Genomic DNA, 21,060 nt, shown 5'->3' with positions numbered 1-21,060 from the left:
GGCTAAAGACGGAGGTGGCAGGAGGCTCAGGGTCAGGTCCCAGGAGCTGAGGATGTCTGTGTGGCCGAAGCACAGAGTTCTCAGGGTGACAAATGAGAGGTAAGCCTTGGGGCAGAAGCAGGGTGATGGATTAGGAAGAGCCTGAAACAATCCTTAAAGAATTCAGAGTTTATCCTCAGTGTGACAGTAGCATTTCCCAAATAGTTCTTCCCAGAGGGACTAGAGGCCAGTAGGACCCAGTGAGCATTCTCTCCCTTCCAGAAGATTCACAATGCACATGAGTATCTCTTAACATTCTTCGATTAAAGAATTCCATATACCATTTGTTTAATGGCTTTCCCATACCTAATTAATGTTTGAAAAAAAAATTTACCTCATAGGAACTCAGGTCCCAAAGAACCTGCTTGGGGGAAGTGATGAGCCGATATAGTTATATTGGGGTCCAACATGAAAACCGTATTGGCATTTTAGAAAGACATAATGACATCTACCACACATGGAACACCAGGTACTTTCAATGTGCTTAACTAGTGTGAGTCTTGTAACAAGTCCGGGAGGTAGGTACTATTATTTTTTTGCATTGTCAAAATAAGGAAACCAAGGCACGCAAGATTTAGGTAATTTCCTAAGGTTATGGAACTAGTTATAAGTGGAGGGCCTTGAACATGAATTTGGCCAGTCTGGCCTGGGAGCCTATACTGAACAGAACAATCTGACGGCGGGCGGCTGTTGACTGGAGTCAAACAAGACTGGAGACAATTGGGAGGAGGTTGTCACCATAATTCGGGTAAGAGATGATGGTCAGCTGGACTTCACACATTTGTTTAGAGGATTAAGCATTATACCATGATGAAAGTGCCTAGTGCAGGTTTGATTCTACGGCGAATAATAATGTCCCCATCATATATGGAAACTGGGTCTATGAGAGATCCATAGTTCAGATTAATGGGGAAGGGAGGATGGATACATATGCTGGGGCTGCCATAACAAAGCACCACAAACTGGGTGGGTTACACGGCTAGAATGTATTGTGCTCCCTGGATATATGTCTGTCTCTAAATTTCCCATTTTTATAAGGACACTAATCGTGTGGGATTAGGACCCATCCTCATGGCCTCATTTTAAACTTGATTACTCTGTAAAGACTTTGTCTCAACATAAGGTCATTTTCTAAGGTTCTGGGGCTTAGGGCTTCAATATAGACATATTGGGGGACACAATGCAACCCATAATAGTGGGATTATTTAATAATGGCACCACTAATATTGATTATCCATATGGAGAAAACCCCTGGCTTCCTACCTCACAAATGCTCAAAGTCATTACCTGAAGGATTAAAGACTTAAATGTGGAAGGAAAAAAATGTCAAAATGTTTAGAAAATATATAGCAGATCTTTATAATTGGGGTTCTAGAAGGTCTTTTAGAATATGACACCAAAAAAGCTAAACAGCATGACAAAAAATAAGACCTAAAATATTTAAATTTGATCACATTGAATTAAGAACTGTTTGTAACAAAAATGACAGCACAAAGAGAATGAAAAGGTAAGCTGTGATATGGAAAAAGTTGTTTCCTCTATAATTGGTAGAGGATTAGCATCTAGAACACATGAAGAATTATTAGTAAGAAGGCAAATAACCTAATAACATTTGGACAAAAGAGGCAAACAGATATTTCACAGAAGAAGAAACAGGAATGCAAAGGGAAATATAATTTAGTCCCACAAGGTGATACCATTTTGCAATCACCTGGTTGGTAATAATTAAAAAGAGAGACAATTCCAAGAATTAGCACAAATGTGGCTGAAGACAACTCTTATGCACAGTTTGAAGGACTGCGAGTCAACACAAGATTTTAGTCTTGTCTTGGAACGTTGGACATTCTCATACCCTATGACCCAGTAATTTCATCTAGGTATAGATCCTACAGACACTCCTACACAAAACGATGAATAGAAGATTATTCATGGTAGATTATTCCCTAAGAACCCCAAACTGGAAATAGTCCCAATGGTTATTAACAGAATGGTATTTTAAAAATTTCATTATGTGATCATTGAGTTATTACAGAATTTTATAAATGAATAACTACCATTGCATACAACAACATGCATGCACCCTATAACTCTTGCATTAAGAAAAAGCAAGTGACAGAAGGTTAACATTACAAAACAAGGAAAGTTAAATAATATATTGGTTCATCTGCATATTTATGTATAAAACAATAAAATGCAAGAAAATGATGACAGACACACAATTCAGGACCATGGTTATCTCTGTTACTTCTCGGGGAGGGATACGGAGGAATGAAATGGAGGCAGAAATATGCAGAGAGATGTAACAATATTAGTAATGTTCTAGTATAGTCCTTGCTATGGAGTGAATTAACCCCCCTCCAAAGATATGTCTCAATCCTAACCCCCAGTATCACAGAATGCGATCCTATTAGGAAATAGGGTTGTTGCAGATATAATCAATTAAGACCAGGTTGTACTGGAGGAGGGTGGATCCCTAATCCAATAAGACTGGGCTCTTTATAAGAAGATGGCCATGTGAGGACAGACACGGAGAGAATGGCATGTGAAGGTGAAGGCAGAGATTGGTGTGATGCATCTATAAGCCAAGGAGCGCTCAAGACTGCCAGAAGCAAGGACAGGGACGTGGAACAGTCTCCCTCAGAGCCCTCGGAAGGAACTAACCCTGCCAAAACCTTGATTTCAGACTTCTAACGTCCAGACTGTAAGACAATACATTTCCGCTGTTTAAGCCACTCAGTTTGTGGTACTTTGTCACAGCAGCGCTAGGAAATGAATGCAGTCCTTACATTAGGTGGTAGGTGCATGGGTGTTCATTTTATATTATGATTCACAACTTACAAATGCCTTGCACATGTTACTTTCTGTATTTCAAACAGTTACATAATGAAAATAAAAAGGCAAAAGAAGTTGTTATTATTTTCATTACTACCAAACTGAGGCATATTTCCTAGCATTAATGTTGATGGTAAATATCAGAAAAGCTTCCCAAGACAGTTTTATTAAAACTATAAAAATCAACTTCCAACACACTCTTTGATTTTTATGGCATTTTTATTTCAGCCTCAGTGTCACTGAGTCCCGGTTTCTCTGACTTTAATTATAGCCTGTACACTCTTCTGAGCAAAGTGTTCTCCATCTAATGAGTGAAGGTGTTTGCCAGGCACACACCTGTTATGGTATATTAGCTCCTTGTACACAGTCTGACATCAGCTTTATCTCCATTAACCCAAATGGAATGCACACAATCACGTCCAGGTTCTGGGCACACATGCCACAGAAATAAGTGTCCTCCTCCAGTCCAGAAGCCAGACAGAGCAGGGGCTTGTATGCTTTGTTCACCTAGCTGTAACTCTGCCTCCTAGAAACAGTGTCTGACACAAAGTAGGTGCTCAAGAAATTTGCTGAAGGAATGTATAAAATAAGAGTTTTAAGCACGCCCACTTCTCAGCATTATTAATACCAATTACCACTTTTCAGAAGAGTTTATCAGCCACCCCTCACCCCCTGCTAATTTTTGATCTGTTTGTTTCCCTCATCTGCGGATTCACCAGCTCTTCTTCCTTATATATGCAGTCAGAGGCTGCCATGGGGAACTTTGAATAGGGGATCGGACTTGGGTCTTACAAGCCAGACACATACATCTTTTTTCTTTTAAGAGTAGTTAGGTGTTTAATCTTCCATGTAAATTGGCTGTTTGCTCTACTAATACTAATATATTCTTTCCATGTTGAGAAGCAATGTAAGTGCTTTAGAATCTTTTATTGATACTCAGGTGAAATGTGTCTTGATTAAGAAATGGATTCTAAAAAAGGAACTCCAAGAATACATGCAAAGAAGATATCTTTTCAAAAATTAGGATTTATCTAGTATTTTTGAAAAGTAAATTAATATTGTTTTGAACAGATCACATAATAAATGTTACAATTTGAAATGGCATGAATGAGATTTTTCCTCTTTTACCCTGTAGACAGCAGTTGATGTTAGTAAGATGCACCAATGAGAGATGAGACTTTTTAAGATCTTGAGATACAATACAGGAAATGCTGACTGTAACACTGATGAATTCTAACAGCATTTGCTAAGTGGTCAGGATAGTCCTGGGTGAGGATGGAGAGATGACTAAGACCTCTGTAGGCGTTTAGTTCAGTGGGAGAGACATAAGTAAATGGATAATTGCATATAATGTAATTAAGTGCTATTAATCATTAAAGGAAAGACCAGTGCTCTGTGTCACTCACGTTTTCAGTCTGGTTTATTACATAGTTGTTTTTACGGATACTGATCATCCAGATGTAACATTTCTCTGCTAACCAGAATATTTGATCAACCAAAATTTTCAATTCTCCCCATACCTCAGTAACAGTTTATTTTATAAGTTATGATCATATCATTAAAAACATCTCAGTATCTGCCACAGGGGAAAACTCTGCAACCATTCTTTTCTATAGTAAATGGCTAATTTATTTTCTCTCCCTCTAGTATTTTATGATCCTTTTCAATTGCCAGGAATTTAGAGGCCCCTTCTGATTTTAGAATGGAGAAAAGAGGGGTTGTTTTCTTGTGACATTGGTTTTTCACATATGTGGTGGCAACATTTTACTAATAAAGAGCAAAGGTCAGTAGCAGATTCCCATGAGTGTTTAGATATAAAAATGAGATACAGTTAAGAGGTATGGATCAAAACAATGCTGGCAAAAAGCAGTTACAGGATTAAAATGGCTCAATTTTAACCTGGTGAAGTAGTGGATATTTTAAAACTTGATCATGAAATGATCTCCACAAAATTTGTTAGATTCATATCTCTTTGGGTAAACATACCACTAGAAATTCTCTCACCATTGGGCTTTTAAAATCATTAAAACGTTACTAATGCCTTATCTGCAGGTGTTTGAGAATACTTTTCGCCTAAACCTAACCCTAACCCTTCTCTCATTCTTTAGAAAGCAAGAAACAGTCCAGTCCTCTAAGCCACAGTGAATCCTAAGGCAGTGACTTTCTTATTGACAACACTTGGGCTGAACACCCGTTTTTAACTTCCTAAGGATATCGGCCACTAACCCTTCCCCAAATACATCGTCTCTTTCTTTCTACCTGGATGAATTGTCTGCAAACTGCAATCTGACAGTTCAACACGCTGTCACGACAGCGGTCCGAAGACGTTCCTCAGCTCCCCAGATTCCTATTTTTCAGCCGTAGAGATGGCGACTTTGGCTGGAAAATGAGTTAGAAACAAAACTTTCCCCTAAGCGGTCGGGCTGTTGAGAGGGCAGCTCCGATGCTGATGCGGGGGCCGGAGCATCCCAGCGCGGTGCTCAACTCTCTCCTGGTCCGGCTCTGGGCTAAAGGCAAAAGGGGCGGAGAGGAGAGAAGGGAGGAAGGGGCGGAGGTCACCCACGCCCTCCACCCCGCCCAGGAGGCGAGCGCCTCTAGGTGCTAGGAAATCGGAGAAGCCGAGCGCGCCGGGCAGGTTCCGTGCGGGCAGAGCGCGCGGGGGGACCCGCCGCTAGACTGAACTCCATCCAGCCGGAGCCGGAGCCGGAGCCGGGGCCAGAGCGCGGCGCGGCGCGGCGCGGCGCCGGCGGGACCTGCGGCGGCTGAGGAGCGAAGCTGGGGCGGGATGGCCCACGGCCCGGCGCGCTCTTCTGCTCCTCCGAGAGCCCTGCCCGCGGCCCGGGATCACAAGGTAACCAATCACCCCTCTAGTGGCTGGATTCCCACGAGCCGGCCTTCGGATGCTCAGACCCCACTGAGGTCTAGCCACCTCACCCCCGGGCGCTCGGCGGCTGCAGCCGGCAGCGCTAGAGCGCACCTTTGCCTGCGCTTGGCAACAAGTTTGGACCAGATGCCCAAGCTGGGGAGGCCCGCGGAGAACAGGGTATCCTTGCTCACCCATCCGGATTCTGAGCTGCGCTCACGGGGACCGGGTAGAAAGGGTCTCGGAGAAGGAAATGCGTAAATGCCCCCTTGGTTCCCTGCCCGCCCCACTCCGGCACCGAGGCCGGCCCAGGCCTTTGGCGCACCCCCGGGTGGGAGGGAAGCCGGCCCTCTGGCGTTTGAGCAATCGCTGAAAGTTTCAGCAAGTTAAGAGGTTTGGGAAGGATGTTGCAAGCAGAGGCCTGGGGGCGGCGGGGTAGTTGTGGGTGAAAGCTGTGAGTAAGACCCGAAGGAGGCGGCGGCCCTCCAGGCAACCGGGGCGGCCCCGCTTGGGCCGGTCCCAGGAAAGGCTGGCTCCGGAGTTCTAGCCTCCCGGAAAGCTGCTCGGGAAACGCCAGGCGAATTAACTCGGGGCGGGGTGGCAGTGGTGGTGGGTATAGAGGGTCTGTGACTCAGTTCTCGACTCACGAGGGAAAGAGCGACAAATAAATAATTCACATTGCATGCTGCTGCCCCGAAACTGGCTTAATCAGCAGCACCAGGCAGATGTGCTCACAGCGAGCGCAGCCAACCCTTCCCGTCAGGACCCGGGATTTCTGCACAGGTGGTAGCTGGACCAGAAAGCCCCCCCTAGAGACTCAACACCGACCCGTCTCCTGGGCCACTGATACGTGTGGTTTGTTGCTATTTGATCGAGATCAAATAGTTTTAGAATTTATTCAGAGAAACCCCATTCAGCGTCAGTGAATTCTGCTCCCTCCCAAAGTTTGGAGAGTATTTTGTCTGCCTGACAAGCAGACACAGTTCCTAAAGGAATAATCTGCACTCTGGCGACAAAACCCATCAGAAAAAAAAGCAGAAACTTTAGAAGGTCATCCGGTTATTAAAATAGGCTATTATGCTTTTAAAAACTCGATTGGGTTTAAATCTAATCTTGTTAGTGACTTTGTAAACCTTCAGGGTTTTAAGGTGTCAGTGACGTGTTGGGAGGAGATGTAGGAGGTGCCCATTTGCAGAGTTAGCCACAGAGGTTAACCAAGGGGGCGGGGGTCTCAATTCTGGTAGCTTCTTTACCTTGAAAATGAAATGTGGAACCGCAGGCAGATGTGTGCTGTTTTCTGGATGATGTAATCTTGCTCGTGATAGGCCAGATAAATCTGATTCCCACCGCAGGGTGCTGGGGTGCTTTGACCTTAAATGTCAGACGAACAGCAGTCCAGTGCTCATGATTTCTCTGTCTTCATACTACAGATCTCTGGACTGCAAGCTTGCACTGTCTTGAGAGGGAGATGACTTGAGTGGACGGCTTTTATCTCCACAACAATGTCCATGAACAATTCCAAACAGCCAGTGTCTCCTGCAGCTGGGCTCCTGTCAAATACGACTTGCCAGACAGAAAAAGGGACTTCAATATCTTTTTCAATAATCTTCATGACAGTGGGAATATTATCAAACAGCCTTGCCATCGCGATTCTCATGAAGGCATACCAGAGATTTAGACAGAAGTACAAGGCATCGTTTTTGCTTTTGGCAAGTGCTCTGGTAATCACAGATTTTTTTGGCCACCTCATCAATGGAGCTATAGCAGTCTTTGTATATGCTTCTGATAAAGACTGGATCCACTTTGACCAATCAAACGTCCTTTGCAGTATTTTTGGTATCTGCCTGGTATTCTCTGGTCTGTGCCCACTTTTTCTAGGCAGTGTGATGGCCATTGAGCGATGTATTGGTGTCACCAAACCAATATTTCACTCTACGAAACTTACATCCAAACATGTTAAAATGATGTTGAGTGGCGTGTGCTTTTTTGCCGTTTTCATCGCTTTGCTACCCATCCTTGGGCATCGTGACTATAAAATTCAGGCGTCAAGGACGTGGTGTTTCTACAAAACAGAGCACATCAAAGACTGGGAAGATAGGTTTTATCTTCTACTCTTTTCTTTTCTGGGGCTCCTAGCCCTTGGTATTTCACTCTTGTGCAATGCCATCACAGGCATTTCACTTTTAAGAGTTACATTTAAAAGTCAGCAGCACAGACAAGGCAAGTCTCATCACTTTGAAATGGTCATCCAGCTCCTCGCTATCATGTGTGTCTCCTGTGTTTGCTGGAGTCCGTTTCTGGTAAGGACCTATGGTTTTGACAATTTCTGCTTTCTTCAGTCAATCTACATTCAGTACAGTCTTTGCTGAGTTTTTCAAAGTTGTTAGCCTTGATGGGCAGTGCTGTTTCATCTTTTAAATGCTGGAATTTACCCCTACTCAGAACTTATTTTAGCACTCTAAATAGCTTTAGATTTAAGCTATTTATGACACAGATGGTTATTTCCCTGTAAGCCCTGAATTAAAAGATATATCTTGCTAAACAGTTCTAACTGTAGTGTGACCTGCTTGCAGGGTGGTATCAAGTAACTTTAGTAAAAGTGACATAGTTTACATGCACTGAATACGATTAGTTTCTAAAATGTGAAAGAAAACGACCAACTATGAAACAATATTGGAATGGACTCCAGTAAGCCTTGGTAGCAATTCTCATAGACATTTAACTTATAGACTGGGTTCTTCTCAACACACAAGGACCGAATCTCAGCCTGCAAAGGGAGGTGCTGAGTTGAGATAGTTGGATGGTTCAGGTGAGCTCAATGGGTAGATCAGGTAAAGAAATCACTAATTCACTAACCCAGGCTGCGAGGAAGGCAGGGAGAGGTATGATTGGCAGGAGAGCCTGGGATTCTCTTCATTTCAATCCTTCCTCTTTTTTAATTTAGCCTGCAGCTATATTTAACATCTTGTTATTTCTATTTGGAAGTGAAGGCAGAAAGGTAAAGTTAAAGAATTAGCCACAAACATAAATCATTTATATGACTTTCTAGGTGGAAGACGAAAAATACTTATGATTGATAAATATGACCGTAACTCTCTCCAGCAGTTTATGATGGAAAAAGTGACAACATATGAAAGAGGAAACATCCTTGTGTAGGTAGCTTCTCAGGGCAGCAAAGATTATTTTCATTCCCTTTTCTGTACCAGTGGGGAAACAGGCCAGTATCCAAATGGTAGATACGCAGGTAGAAGTAAGGTAAAAATACGCAGGTGAGATGCTGGCAGACATGACACCGAGGTCGTGGTCATACATCGCGTAGTAGTATGAAGGGGCTTGTTAGTTACTAATGCAGTTTTTCTAGGTCCCCACAGGCCCATTGTCCAAAAATTGTTGCCAGTGAAGTTTTCATAGACAATCCTGATGGTCCTGGGGAACAGAAAAGTTTCTGAGAGCTGCTTTTTGGGCTTTTGTGGACAGATCCTATGGCAGTCAATTTTATTCTGCAAAATGACTTCTACTTTTTAAATGTTTCCTGATTTCTTTTCCAATGTATTTTCTCACAATTGGAATTTAGCTCCTTGAATTGTATCATTTAAATATTCTTTTTTCCTATGATGTCCTGGAATTGGTCCTCGGTGCCCAACCTAGGAGAGACTGGGCTCCATCTGTCAATGGGAAGTCAACCTTCTGAGGCCTGCTTATTGTCAGTTTAGGAGGCCTTAGGTGAACCCATGTAGGGGTCTGATCTGAGCTCATGGTTTGGTTGTTTGAATCTAAATAGGAGAGACCAGTTCTATCAACACTTGGAATCATTTCAGTGTTCATCCTTGGAGAGTTTAATTTATACTGCTTGACAAAGGGAATTCCCTTAGACAATGCTCCTTTTTTTTCCTTCAACTTTGAGATAGAGTAGCTTTTCAAAATAAAAAAGTGTGTCTGAGAAAAAAAAATGAGATGAATTTGAGGGCTAGAAAGGGAATACTGAGAAGGGGAGAAAAGAGGTAGCTGAAAATATTTAATGAAAAATTTAAAATGAAGATCAGAGCTCTGGAGAAAACCCAGAAACCGTGAAATAGTGAACTCAGTGAGAGACAGATAATCTGGACAACTGGAGTAATCACTGGTGTTTCAGTTTTTAGTTTGTTCTGGGTCATCTTTAAAAGTCTGCTCAGTTCTGCCTTTTGATGGTGAGAAATAGGAGTTATAGGTCAACTACTGTAAGATGATGGACAGTAGCGAAATTTTATTCTCGCCGTGGATATTTTGAATTTATGTTTTTCTCTAGTTTCTTTTCCTGAATTTTTGGCTTTCTTTACTGTTAAAATAGATGTTACAATTTAATCCATATTCTAAACATATTTCCTAGTGGAAACATAATTTTATGTTTTTGTGGAACATTTTCTGAGATCTGCATTCTCTTAAAGAATTATTGCTACATCTGTGACGCCAATATGTCAATGCTTCTAAAACGCTTTTTAGGGTAAACATTATTTCTGCGTTGGTTGCGTAGTAGGTCTCCCACAGATACTCCTTGGGGGCTGATGTTTTGAGTTGTTCCTGGCATTCTTCCTCTTGTGGAGACTTGGGTCTTCATGGCAAGTTCTGGCTAAAGGATTTATAACTTGTGGTCTGGACACAAGTGCCTGGCATGTTAGGTTGAGGTCATCAGACAGCTCTAAAGGGAACCAGAGTGTAAAAGTCAGGCTTGGGAATGCCACAATAACAGCCAGTACTCACTCCTCAGTTGAAACATTTCTCCTGTTTCCCCTAAATGCCCAGGAGGGACTGCATGGGTGTAAAAGACTGAGCCATTGTTCTCCACCCTGTTTTATTTTTTAAATTTTTTATTTCTTTTGTGGGGGAGATAAATTAGGTTTATTTATTTACATTTACTTACTTATTTTTAATGGAAGTACTGGAGATTGAACCCAGGACCTCGTGCATGCTAAGCATGAGCTCCACCACTGAGCTACACCCTCCCCATTCACCAGTCCACCCTCCTTTAAAAACTTCTTGACTTTTAACGTATCTCTGAAACCAAGCTTCTCAGTGCCTACAGATGCACTGTAATTGTGACAGCTCCCAGATCAATGCCCTCCATTATACACGTACCTTCTCTCTGTGGTTGATACGTATGAAATGTTGAATTTGTAATTGGAATGAACGTGTGTACACACTCTTTGACTCCTGTGTTCACTGTCACTTTCAAGTGTCAAACTGGAAGAAGGGTCCAGGAGCACACCCTAAAGGGAGGCGGTGGGTCGTGCCGACAATGATGCCTGGGCTTGGCAGGGTTTATTGCATCAAAACTTACCAATAGTGGCATCATTTCTAAAACTATTTCAACTCGTAGCTGATGCAAAAGGGGATACTTTATTCATTTAGATGATCAGTTTTAACTAATACAAAGGGAAAGTGATCATGAAATCTCCCTCTCTCGCTTTTGATAGACTTTATTTTTCTTGGGTAGTTTCAGGTTTACAGAAAAATGAGTGGAAAGCAGAGTCCACATATACCTTCTTGTGTCTCCACCCCTCCTGCCCCAGACATCCTTATTATTAACATCTGGCATTGAGGTGGGACATTTGCTACAGTTGATGAGCCAATATGAATACATTATTACTGACTGAAGTTTACAGTTTACATTAGGGTTCTCTCTTTGTGTTGTACAGTGTGTGGGGTTTGACAGATGCGTCCACCATTACTGCATCATATGGAATACTTTCACTACCCTGTAAATCCCCTCTGGTGATTTTTTTTTAATTTAATTTTTTTTTTTATTTTCACAAAGTAGGAAGTGTATGTGTGCTTTCAGGAACTGAGATTCAGAAATATAGAAAATCATAATATTAGTTGAAAATATAACTTGTTAAGGACCTTTAAAACTTTACAATATCTGAATTTTATAGTTTTAAACACGGTTAACTCATATAAATTCATTTCATTACAATCCCAACTGAAAAATACAGGGAAAATACAATAGGCACTTAGCTTACAGTTCCATTTAGGAACAAGTTAATACAAATATCCTTGATGGCCAAATGGCAATTATAAAATTGTCTTCTGGGCATCCTAAGTGAATCACTTCTTAATAAATCAATCTTGAAGGTATTCTTTTGATGTTTCTAGAGTGAGGGGGAAAAGAAGACATTTACCAGCACTTTCAGATAACATTTTAAAAAATATTGTTTGTTTCTGTCGTTCTGTGGGTAATGGTTCTTTTTAATGTTCCATTTCTAGAATATGTAATCCTAAAAGGGATTTTTTATTATCGCTGTGCTTGTTTCACTAGTTCGGCAGAGCAGTAAATACTTGTTGACTGGTTGACTGTAACTTAAGTAGTATGAATGTCAGGAGATTGGAAATGATTGACCAGAATGTGGATTCTGAGTTTTGTACATGAGAGTTACTTGAGCAGATGTTGAAACCAAATGGTTGTTTTTAATCTGTTCCCTAAGTCAGCAGTTGTCACTCTATAATACAATTAAACTTCAGCGATCTGTTCCTGGAAGGCCATTCAGGTGTTTTTCTTCTCTTCAAGAGCAGAGGATCATTTTGAATTGGGAAAAGAAGTATAAAATATCTGCAGAGAAAAATGGTATCTTACGTAGGTGAGTTTACCCAGGAAATGTGTTTTCTTGCATGAGCAGAGTTTGAATTTGAGTTTCCTGAGGTTGCTAATTTTATGCTAGTATTTCTAGTCAATAGAGTCAAACATTTGGTCACGAAGATATTTGTCAGATATAAATCAAAGAACTGAATGGTTAATTGAATTTTACCGAATTGCTAAAGGCGTTGGCATCAGAATGACCAGGTCTCACAGAGCGAGTGGCAAATGACGGAACAACACAGCAAAAGAGGACATTTCAGCTATTGGGGAGGATTGCGTTCTTTGAAAGGTTGGCTCTCAGGATCGTAATTAAGAACTGTGTAATGGAACTCCGTGTATGGGTCTGTGCACCTGTCTCTGCACCAAAAGGATGGTGGACAGAGGTACATTTATATGCTTCAAGTGAAAAGAAAATGTGAACAATGTGTAAACATTCTTAAGTAACTCAAAATTTATATCCAGAAGAGAAAAGGTATGCTTTAGAGATATATTAATGTATTTTTACATGATAAGAATTCGGGCTGCTCTCATGTTTGGGTGGGCACGGAGTACATGGTGTGAGGTCAGCGACAGGACCTTCAAAGAGATTTGGGGACACATCCCTGTCCCTGAAGCCTCGGCGTCCTCTTACCTGGAGTGCTTTCCTCCTGACATCCATGTGGCTCTCCCCTGACTCCTCTCTTTAATGTCATGCTGTCTAGCTGGGCTGTTTTCAAAGGTACCCTTTCTCTCTCTCTTCCATTCCTTGGCTTTATTTCTCCCGTAGCACTTAGCAGGATCTGACAACTCGGGGTACCTTTAACTGTGTTTATTTCGAGGTTGTTTGGCTTCTGCCTCTGGCATGTAAGCTCCTTGAAGAAAGGGACCGACGTCTGGCACAGAATTGGGCTTAATTCCTTTGCTAAATGAATGTCATGTGAAGGAGGGCTCAGTGGGTGACGGTCCTCATTTCCACTTTGAAACTATGCTGATGAGATCAGGACTCAATCGGTTGACCTCATTGCCTCATGTCGGACACTTCTGAAGGGTCATCCGTGCTTCAGAGCTTGTAACTGCATTCCAGACCTGCTTCTCCCTCTCTGAAATCCTGCTTTCCTCATCGCCTCACACTCTCCAGAACAATTCCTGCATGTAAGATCTCTGTCTCTAAGTCTGTTTCCTGCAGAATCCAGCCAGCTTGGGGCGATCTTCTATTCACACAGTATCTCAATATACATTATATTACACATAGGTTTACAGTGTGATCTGGTATATATTGAGCTATGTATAGGCCTTTGGAATTGAACTCCTTTGAGTATTTTGTCTCCCTTCATGGAACTGTATGGGGTAAAACTGGACCAGCAAAAGTCAATCAATTAAAAAAAAAAAGACACTGCTAGGTCGAGACTTTACACAAAAATCTGTTGCTTGAGATGTGCATGGTGGTCTGGAATACTTTGGTATTTTAAGTTTATTTACTCTTGGCAAAATATGACTTCCTGCTTTTAAGGAGAAAGACATAAAAATGGCCAAAGATATCATAGACGTTTGAGACAGCACTTACAAAACATTGCTTGAATGATTCAAGTGTAAATGAATCAGAAACATGTGGATTAAATTTATACCCTCATGGATCTAAAACTCTTCTGGCTTAATGTGTTTTGGGGTTTTTATTAAACTCCCAAACATTTGAAGAACAATTCAAGATGTTGATGTGTCCAGAATCTCTCTGGGTTGCCCATTGTAACTTTATTTGCTTAGTCTTACACTTACAGGAGGTATATAAAATGCATTCCATTTACACCTGCTTTGGAAGGTGCTTACAGCCACACCAGATATATTTTACCTGGTATAGCAATGCTACTGCTCTGTATCTACAGAGGATTTCACTCAATAGGAGAAATTTGTCTCTGGATATTTGCACATACTACCTTTCAAAGCTTGTGTAAATTTGTCATTCTGCCCATCCTCTGTGCTGGGTGTCAGGATGGCAATGCCCCCGAGGTGTGGGTACAGTTGTCGCTTTATACAGAAAAGGAGGTGGTTTCGCTCACTCCTCCTGAGCTACTGAATCCCCAAATTAAATTCAGATTGTGAAATGCTAAAATGGAGTGTGGCTGCGGTGTGATGGCAAAGGAGACGGAGACAATTGGATTTCGTAGGATTCTCTTTAGTTATTTTAGTTGTACCCAAATCAAGCCTTTCTTTTAGAATACTGTAATTATTCAAGCTCAGGCAGGGGGCAGGGTCCCAACCCCACCTGGAGTGACCTGGAGTTACTCTCAGCCAATTTTGTGCATCTGTGGACTGATTATAATAACAGTACTCACTTAAAAGCACTTAAAAGGGGCAGAAAATATAATCTGCCCTTGCAATTTTTCTCGAGACACAGGGATTGGCACAGAGTAAATGCTCAACACAATCTCCAAATCCTCAAAAAGCCATTGCAGGCATTGCCACCCAGCATCTCAATTAGAAACAGTCATCTGTTCAGATGTTTTCCATTTCAGTCCTCTGTTGAGAAGGTTTGGTTGCACTGGAAAGGGACGGGGGAGCTCATAGCTCCAGAAAACGTTCTTGGGCATTTTCCACTTGAAGGTTCAGATTATTGCTCCCTATTTCACGGCCTCACGAGAAGTAAAGATGTTTTGTGCTGATCTTTTGCATCTTATTGGAGTTCGAATATTCTAATAATTTATCATTATAATAACTTATGAGGTATTAATCATTTTTGAATGAAGTTAACATCAGCAAAAAATATTGAGAATGTTATGCATAAGGCATTTCTCTTGGGGCTGTGACTGTTTCCAGGGAGTAAAAGATAAAGCTCTTTCCCCAAAGAGCCTATAACTTAGTTGGAGTAAAAGAAATAGAGTAAGAGGTAATATGCTCTTGAAGAGGCAATAGAAGAGTCTGGGCTCAAGTCCTGTTTCTTCCACTTTCCAGATGTCCCTAACCACTTTTTGCCTCAGTTTCCTCACGTGTAGACTTGGTAGGGTCATAGTACTTATTTCACTGGGTTGCTGTGAGAACTAAATAAATTAACGTATGTAAGTTAAAATAGTGCCTGACACAGTACCATATGCTTCAGTCATACTATTATCATTATTGTCTGTTACTATTAAATATTAATGCTGCCAATCCATAAAAGCCAACGAGAGATCGTCTGTCAACGCAATGATCAAAGGCACTTTTTAATTAGTTATTAAATGAATGATGGCACTGGAGTAGGAAGCTATTACTTCTGATTTGGTGGTCTGCAAGTAATTACTGGTTTATTTAATTGACAGATTTATTGAGCACCTACCAACTGCTGGGCGGTGTTCTAGATACAGAATAACAGTCTCTTTGATTTAATTGGTCACAATATCTATGGCCTTAATCAACAGGACTTATTGAAAAGGAGAAGAGAGGACATGTATAGAAAATGGAAATATGATGATATTCGATTATACTTTATAATAGAATAGCCGGTATTCGTCATGAATGTAATGGATGAGATTATTTTTGATAACATATAAATATCTGTAGTATATGATTTGGAGGGAAAAATTACTGGAAATAAATGTGATCCAAAGTCAAGTAATGTAAATTGTAATGTAAAACCAAGGAGAAAAGAGATAATAATGTATATAATTTCTAGAGTGATAAAAAGCTGCAGATAAGAAACTAGTGTTTTGGACAGGTCTGAGCAAGGTTAGAACAAGATCAGAATATAGCAGGTTGTAAGAAGTTAATATTAAAAGCTAGAAGGTTTTTCAAGTAATGAAACATGAGTAGAAGAAAAATTGTTAGATAACATAAATTTAAAAATTCAGATTAATAGTTTATACTATCTTTTGACAAGGAAAGTGATTCAGGACATAAAAGAGAAATAAATGTTGGTAAAACGAAGGTTACAAAAACCACTAACTGTTTCCAAGAATTTAGGCTAAGAAAGTGTTAGAAAGGACTGAAAATAAAGAAAAGCAAGGCTGGGAACATTAATAATGTAAATGAAGACAATTAAAAATCACTTATGCTTTAATCTGCTTGTTAATTTATTTACTCATCGGTTTATTCTCTCGGCAGGCTCTTGCTGAACAAAGAGGCTGGGTGTCTCTCCAGGCGGAGAGAAAAGCAGACACAGAAACATGACCAGGGGAAGTACTCCCGACCTAGATTCTAGAAACCGTCCTTTCTAGCTCCTTTAACTTATTCACGATCTTTGCACTCGCTCCTCCAATCTGTTACGTGCATCGTCCTATTCCTTCTCTTTCCTCTTTTAACAAGACATAAATATGACCACTTATATTTTTCTGGCCTTGCCTGGGAGCAGGGCAGAAGGTTAACTGCTTCAGTAATAGTGGAGAACTCTGGGCCCAGCGGTGCGTTAGTTAAGTATTAAATAATAACGCTGTAGCTGGAGCAGCAACAGTAATTGTTACTGTTCTTACTATGATTCCATCTTCCTTTATTTGGCTTCTTGCATTTATGGTCAGGGCAGAGGACCAGAAGACAAAGAAAATAAAAACCGCATGAATGACAGAGAGAGACAATGTAGGAGCCAGGACGAGGCAGCAGAGGCCCCGGGAAGCTGGCATGTGTAGGTGTGAGGGTGGAGAGGGCGCTCTCATGCTTTAGGAACTCCGTTGGAAAGATCTCCCTTTGTTTCCACGGACATCTTCTCCTTATTGGGGAACCTATTAAATTTCATGTTATTATGTTCCCTCAAGCTGCTTTGAAAAATGAAATGTTTTCTTTAACTATAAAATTTTATTATAAGAAAATATAGTAAACTACAAATTAAAATTAAAAACAATCATCCAAATCTCACTACCCAGAGATAAACACTCAGCATTCTGGGTGCATCCTTTTACCCACCTGAGACAGAATGAATATTAGTTTAATTTCTTTGGTTCGCAAAGTAGTTAAACTTTTTTGTTGTTTAGTATTGGGCATTATCTCCTTTTCTGGTGAATGTGTGGGTATTTTCAAGGACTCTGTGAGTAACAAAGAACAGATAATGCTAGTAAATAAAAATCATTATGCAATCAATGGTTATGAAAGTAGTTGTTTTGCCAGGTTCATTGTTAGCCTTTTAATTTAGCATCTTAATTATACATGTGGCGAATGAATCAATAATTTCTTTTGTAGTTACTGCTTTCTGTTTCATGTTAAGAAGTACTTTCTCAGGCTAAGATGATACTGGTGTTCATTTCTTTTTTCTTCTAGCACTTTTGCTTTTCCTTTTTTGTATCTGTGTTTTTAAAACATATGTAATTTACGTTGGTTTGGTTAGTTTGCAGGTTAATAACATGAATTTTCTTTTGACTGGTTAGCGAGTTATCCCCAAATCATTTATTAAATGATCTTTTTGCGACTGTTTTAAATTCCTACCTTTATTATATGTAAAATTCTTAAATGTGTCTGGATCTTTCTATACCCTTTATTTTGATCTAACTTTAGGTTTGCTTATAGTTAACATTTTCCTCAGATTTTATTTAGACTTGTGTTCAGTTTGTCAGTTACAATATAGAGTGTTCTCTTTCGCGATCAGAATCATGTTTTGAATATTAATTTCATAGTTTCTTCATAACAGTGCTTCACATCATTTTTATTCTAAGATTTGAAAACATTTTTTTCTATTGTCAATCAAATTTTATTATTTTCTCTTATTTTTCATACACGTGTATAAGAAAGCACTGATCTTGATACATTTATTTTTTATTTTTAGTGTGACAAAATTCACATAACATAAAATTAACTATTTAAGTAATTTTAAAGGGTACAATTGAGTGACATTCAGTGCATTCACAGTGCTGGGTAACCATCACCCCTGTCTTTTCCGGAACATTCTCACCCCCCACAAAGGGAAATCCCATGCCCACTAACCACTTGTTCCTCATTCCCTGCTCTCTGCGGTCCCTTGCAATCACTGCTCCATCCTCTGGCCTTACAGATTTGCCTATTCTAGATATTTCATATAAATGGAATCTTACCATATGCGGCCTTTTGTGTCTGACTTCTTTCACTTAACATGAGATTTTCAAGGTTCTTCCATGTAATGGCAATGGATGAGGGTTCCAATGTCTCCATATTTTCACCAAAACTTAGTTTCTTTAACAACATTTTGTTATGGCTTTTCTAGTTCATGTTCAGTGGTAGCTCATTCTGCTTTTGAGTTGCATTTCCTTGGTGACTAATGATGCTGAACATCTTTTCATGTGGTTGTTGGGCACTTGTATACATTTTTGGAGAAACTTTCATGCATGTTTTTGTTTTTAGAAAAGTTCTCTAATTTTCTTTTCTTTTATTCTTCTGCTTTTAATACTGGAATTATACTAGTTTTAAAAGACAGTAGGGAAATTTTTTTCTATGTACTGAAATAATTGAAGTAATTTAGATGTCAGCTTTTTTGTGATGGTTTGACACCATTTCAATAGTTTTTTAAATAGAACTTTAGTTTTTTTTTCTGGCTGTTGGTTTGAGTTTTCTACTTTTTCTTAATCCCACATTGGTACATTTTAGTAGAATTTAATCAGTTTTTAAGAGTATAAATTTAGTAGCAAACTTTTGTACTGAGAATTTGCTTATAAAGATTCTTCTCTATTAATTTATATATTATACATATACAAATTATAAATGTATACATTAATATATGTTTATTTTACCAATATTTTGTGAATCATTTGTATTTTTTCTTTTAAAATTAGTCTTTCCAAAGGGTTGTTTAGCTTAATAGTTTTAAAATGTCTTATAGCAACTTACAAATCTTACTGTTTTCAAGTTAGTTAACTTTTTATTGTCAGATTTTGTTAATAGCCCATGGGAATTTGAAAAGAATCTACATTCTCTCTCTTTTTTTAAGTTACAAAGTTCAACATGTAACTGTTGAATCATAATTATTAGTTATAGAATCTTATTTTCTTATTTTTCTAATTGTTCTGTCAGACAGTGTGTGTATATAAGAACTTAGAATTTTATTCTATTTGTGTTTTGTTAGCTTATATTTGTATTTCATTGGATTTTGATGACTTAGATTTCAGTGTCATGTCATCAGGGGCTAATTCATGTCTGTTATATCTTTGTTATAAATTGTTCCTTTTATAAATATAAACAAAACTTCCCTCTCTGATGTTTTAAAACATTTTTCCTTGGTATCTTCTTTATCTTATACTGACGCTTAGCATGATCATCGCAATAACAGCGGTAGACTTTTTCAGTATTTTGGATTTTATTTCTACATTTGTTAATTATTGAGATAGTCTAAGACACTTCAGCTCCATTCTTATCAACGGAGCGCAGCATCATCGTAGCATTCAAACAAAACTAGCAGAGCTTTTCTTTCCTTCTCAGCCATGCCCCTTGGTACCTCTTGGTTGGGCTCCAGAATTCTGAAATTGAAAAAAATAAATCATGGGGAGGAACCTGTCCTCATATTCCATGGCCTGTATTCTGGGAGATGCTTTAGTTCTGCCAACTTAGGATGTATGAAGTTAAATCGGAAGAGGGTCAATGAAGGGAAGAGCATGGCTAATTCCTAGTTTAGAAAGCACATCAGTTCTGCCTAGTCCCACGAATTTGCTGCAGACCACAGTGGACCTCAGCACTTGTAACTGGCCTGTTCCTTGCCCAGTCCTGCTCCAGGATTTAGTGTGGAATTGCCCAAGACCTGTGCACTAGGAAGAAACTTCTGAGAATATTCCTCCAACCCAGCATATCCTATGGATCTGCTTCAATTAGAAATGAACTCTTTAGGGGAAAAGCCAGACTGGAATTGCACATAGAAAGAACGAACTGTGTGAATGCCTTCTTATTCCTCAGTTCCTCGTATGAAAGCTTGGTTCCAAACTGCAACGCCAAATGACAACGGATATCTCTGTCATTGTGCTTGTGTATAGCGTGGTGAACAGAGAATTAGTGTCTGATACAGCTTAATCTTTATATGCTTCTATAATGACATTTTTGAGACAATATATCTCTCATATAGTATTTATGGATCCAAAAACTACCTGACGTACCAAAGAACTAAAAAAAATTTCATGGTCTTTATAAACTTTGATAGCATGATGTGTTTTTGAAGCTCTTACAGGATGTAGGGCGATCCTTTTCTCCACTTAAAATCCAAAGACAACTCAAGCAGACTGTTTCTTATTTCAAACAAACTGTTTTCAGTTAAGAAAGAAATACTAAGTAGTTCTAAATGCGTGGCACTTAGAGGAGATCTTTGCCCTTCTTTATTGACGTTTAGTTGATTTACAATGTTAGTTTCTAGTGTACAGCATAGTGATCAGTTACACATATATATATTTATTTTCATTATATGTCATTACAAGATATTGAACCTAGTTCCCTGTGCTATACATTAGGACCTTGTTTACCTATTTTATATATAGTAGTGTGTATGTGCTAATCCCAAACTCCTAATTTATCCCCCTCCCTTTCCCCTTTGGTAACCGTAAGTGTGTTTTCTATGTCTGTGAGTCTATTTCTGTTTTGTAAATAAGCTCATTTGTATCATTTTTTAAGATTCCACATATAAATGATACCCTATGACATTTCTCTTTCTCTGACTGACTTCACTTAGTATGATAATCTCTAGGTCCATCCATGTTGCTGCAAATGGCATAATTTCATTGTTTTTTATGGCTGAGTAGTGTGTATATGTACATATATATATACCACATTTTCTTTGTCCAGTCACCTGTCCATGAACATTTAGGTTGCTTCCAGGTCTTGGCTATTGTAAACAGTG

At 39.6% G+C, this 21,060-nt stretch overlaps 1 protein-coding gene across 1 annotated transcript in view; it reads left to right on the top strand.

Moving 5' to 3' along the window:
• The first annotated feature begins 5,413 nt into the window (after positions 1–5,413).
• PTGFR (prostaglandin F receptor) overlaps positions 5,414–21,060 on the top strand; it is a 43,601-nt gene continuing 27,954 nt past the window's right edge. The window contains exons 1-2 of the mRNA XM_006205953.4: positions 5,414–5,722; positions 7,165–8,034. Of these exons, the coding sequence (XP_006206015.2) occupies positions 7,237–8,034 (798 nt within the window). The 5' untranslated portion in view covers positions 5,414–5,722; positions 7,165–7,236. The remainder of the gene's footprint in view (positions 5,723–7,164; positions 8,035–21,060) is intronic.

The sequence above is a fragment of the Vicugna pacos genome, chromosome 13 (genome assembly GCF_048564905.1).
Source record: "Vicugna pacos chromosome 13, VicPac4, whole genome shotgun sequence".
NCBI classification, from domain to species: domain Eukaryota; kingdom Metazoa; phylum Chordata; class Mammalia; order Artiodactyla; family Camelidae; genus Vicugna; species Vicugna pacos.
Note: the sequence above shows the minus strand (reverse complement) of the source record. Positions and strands in the feature narration are given on the sequence as shown.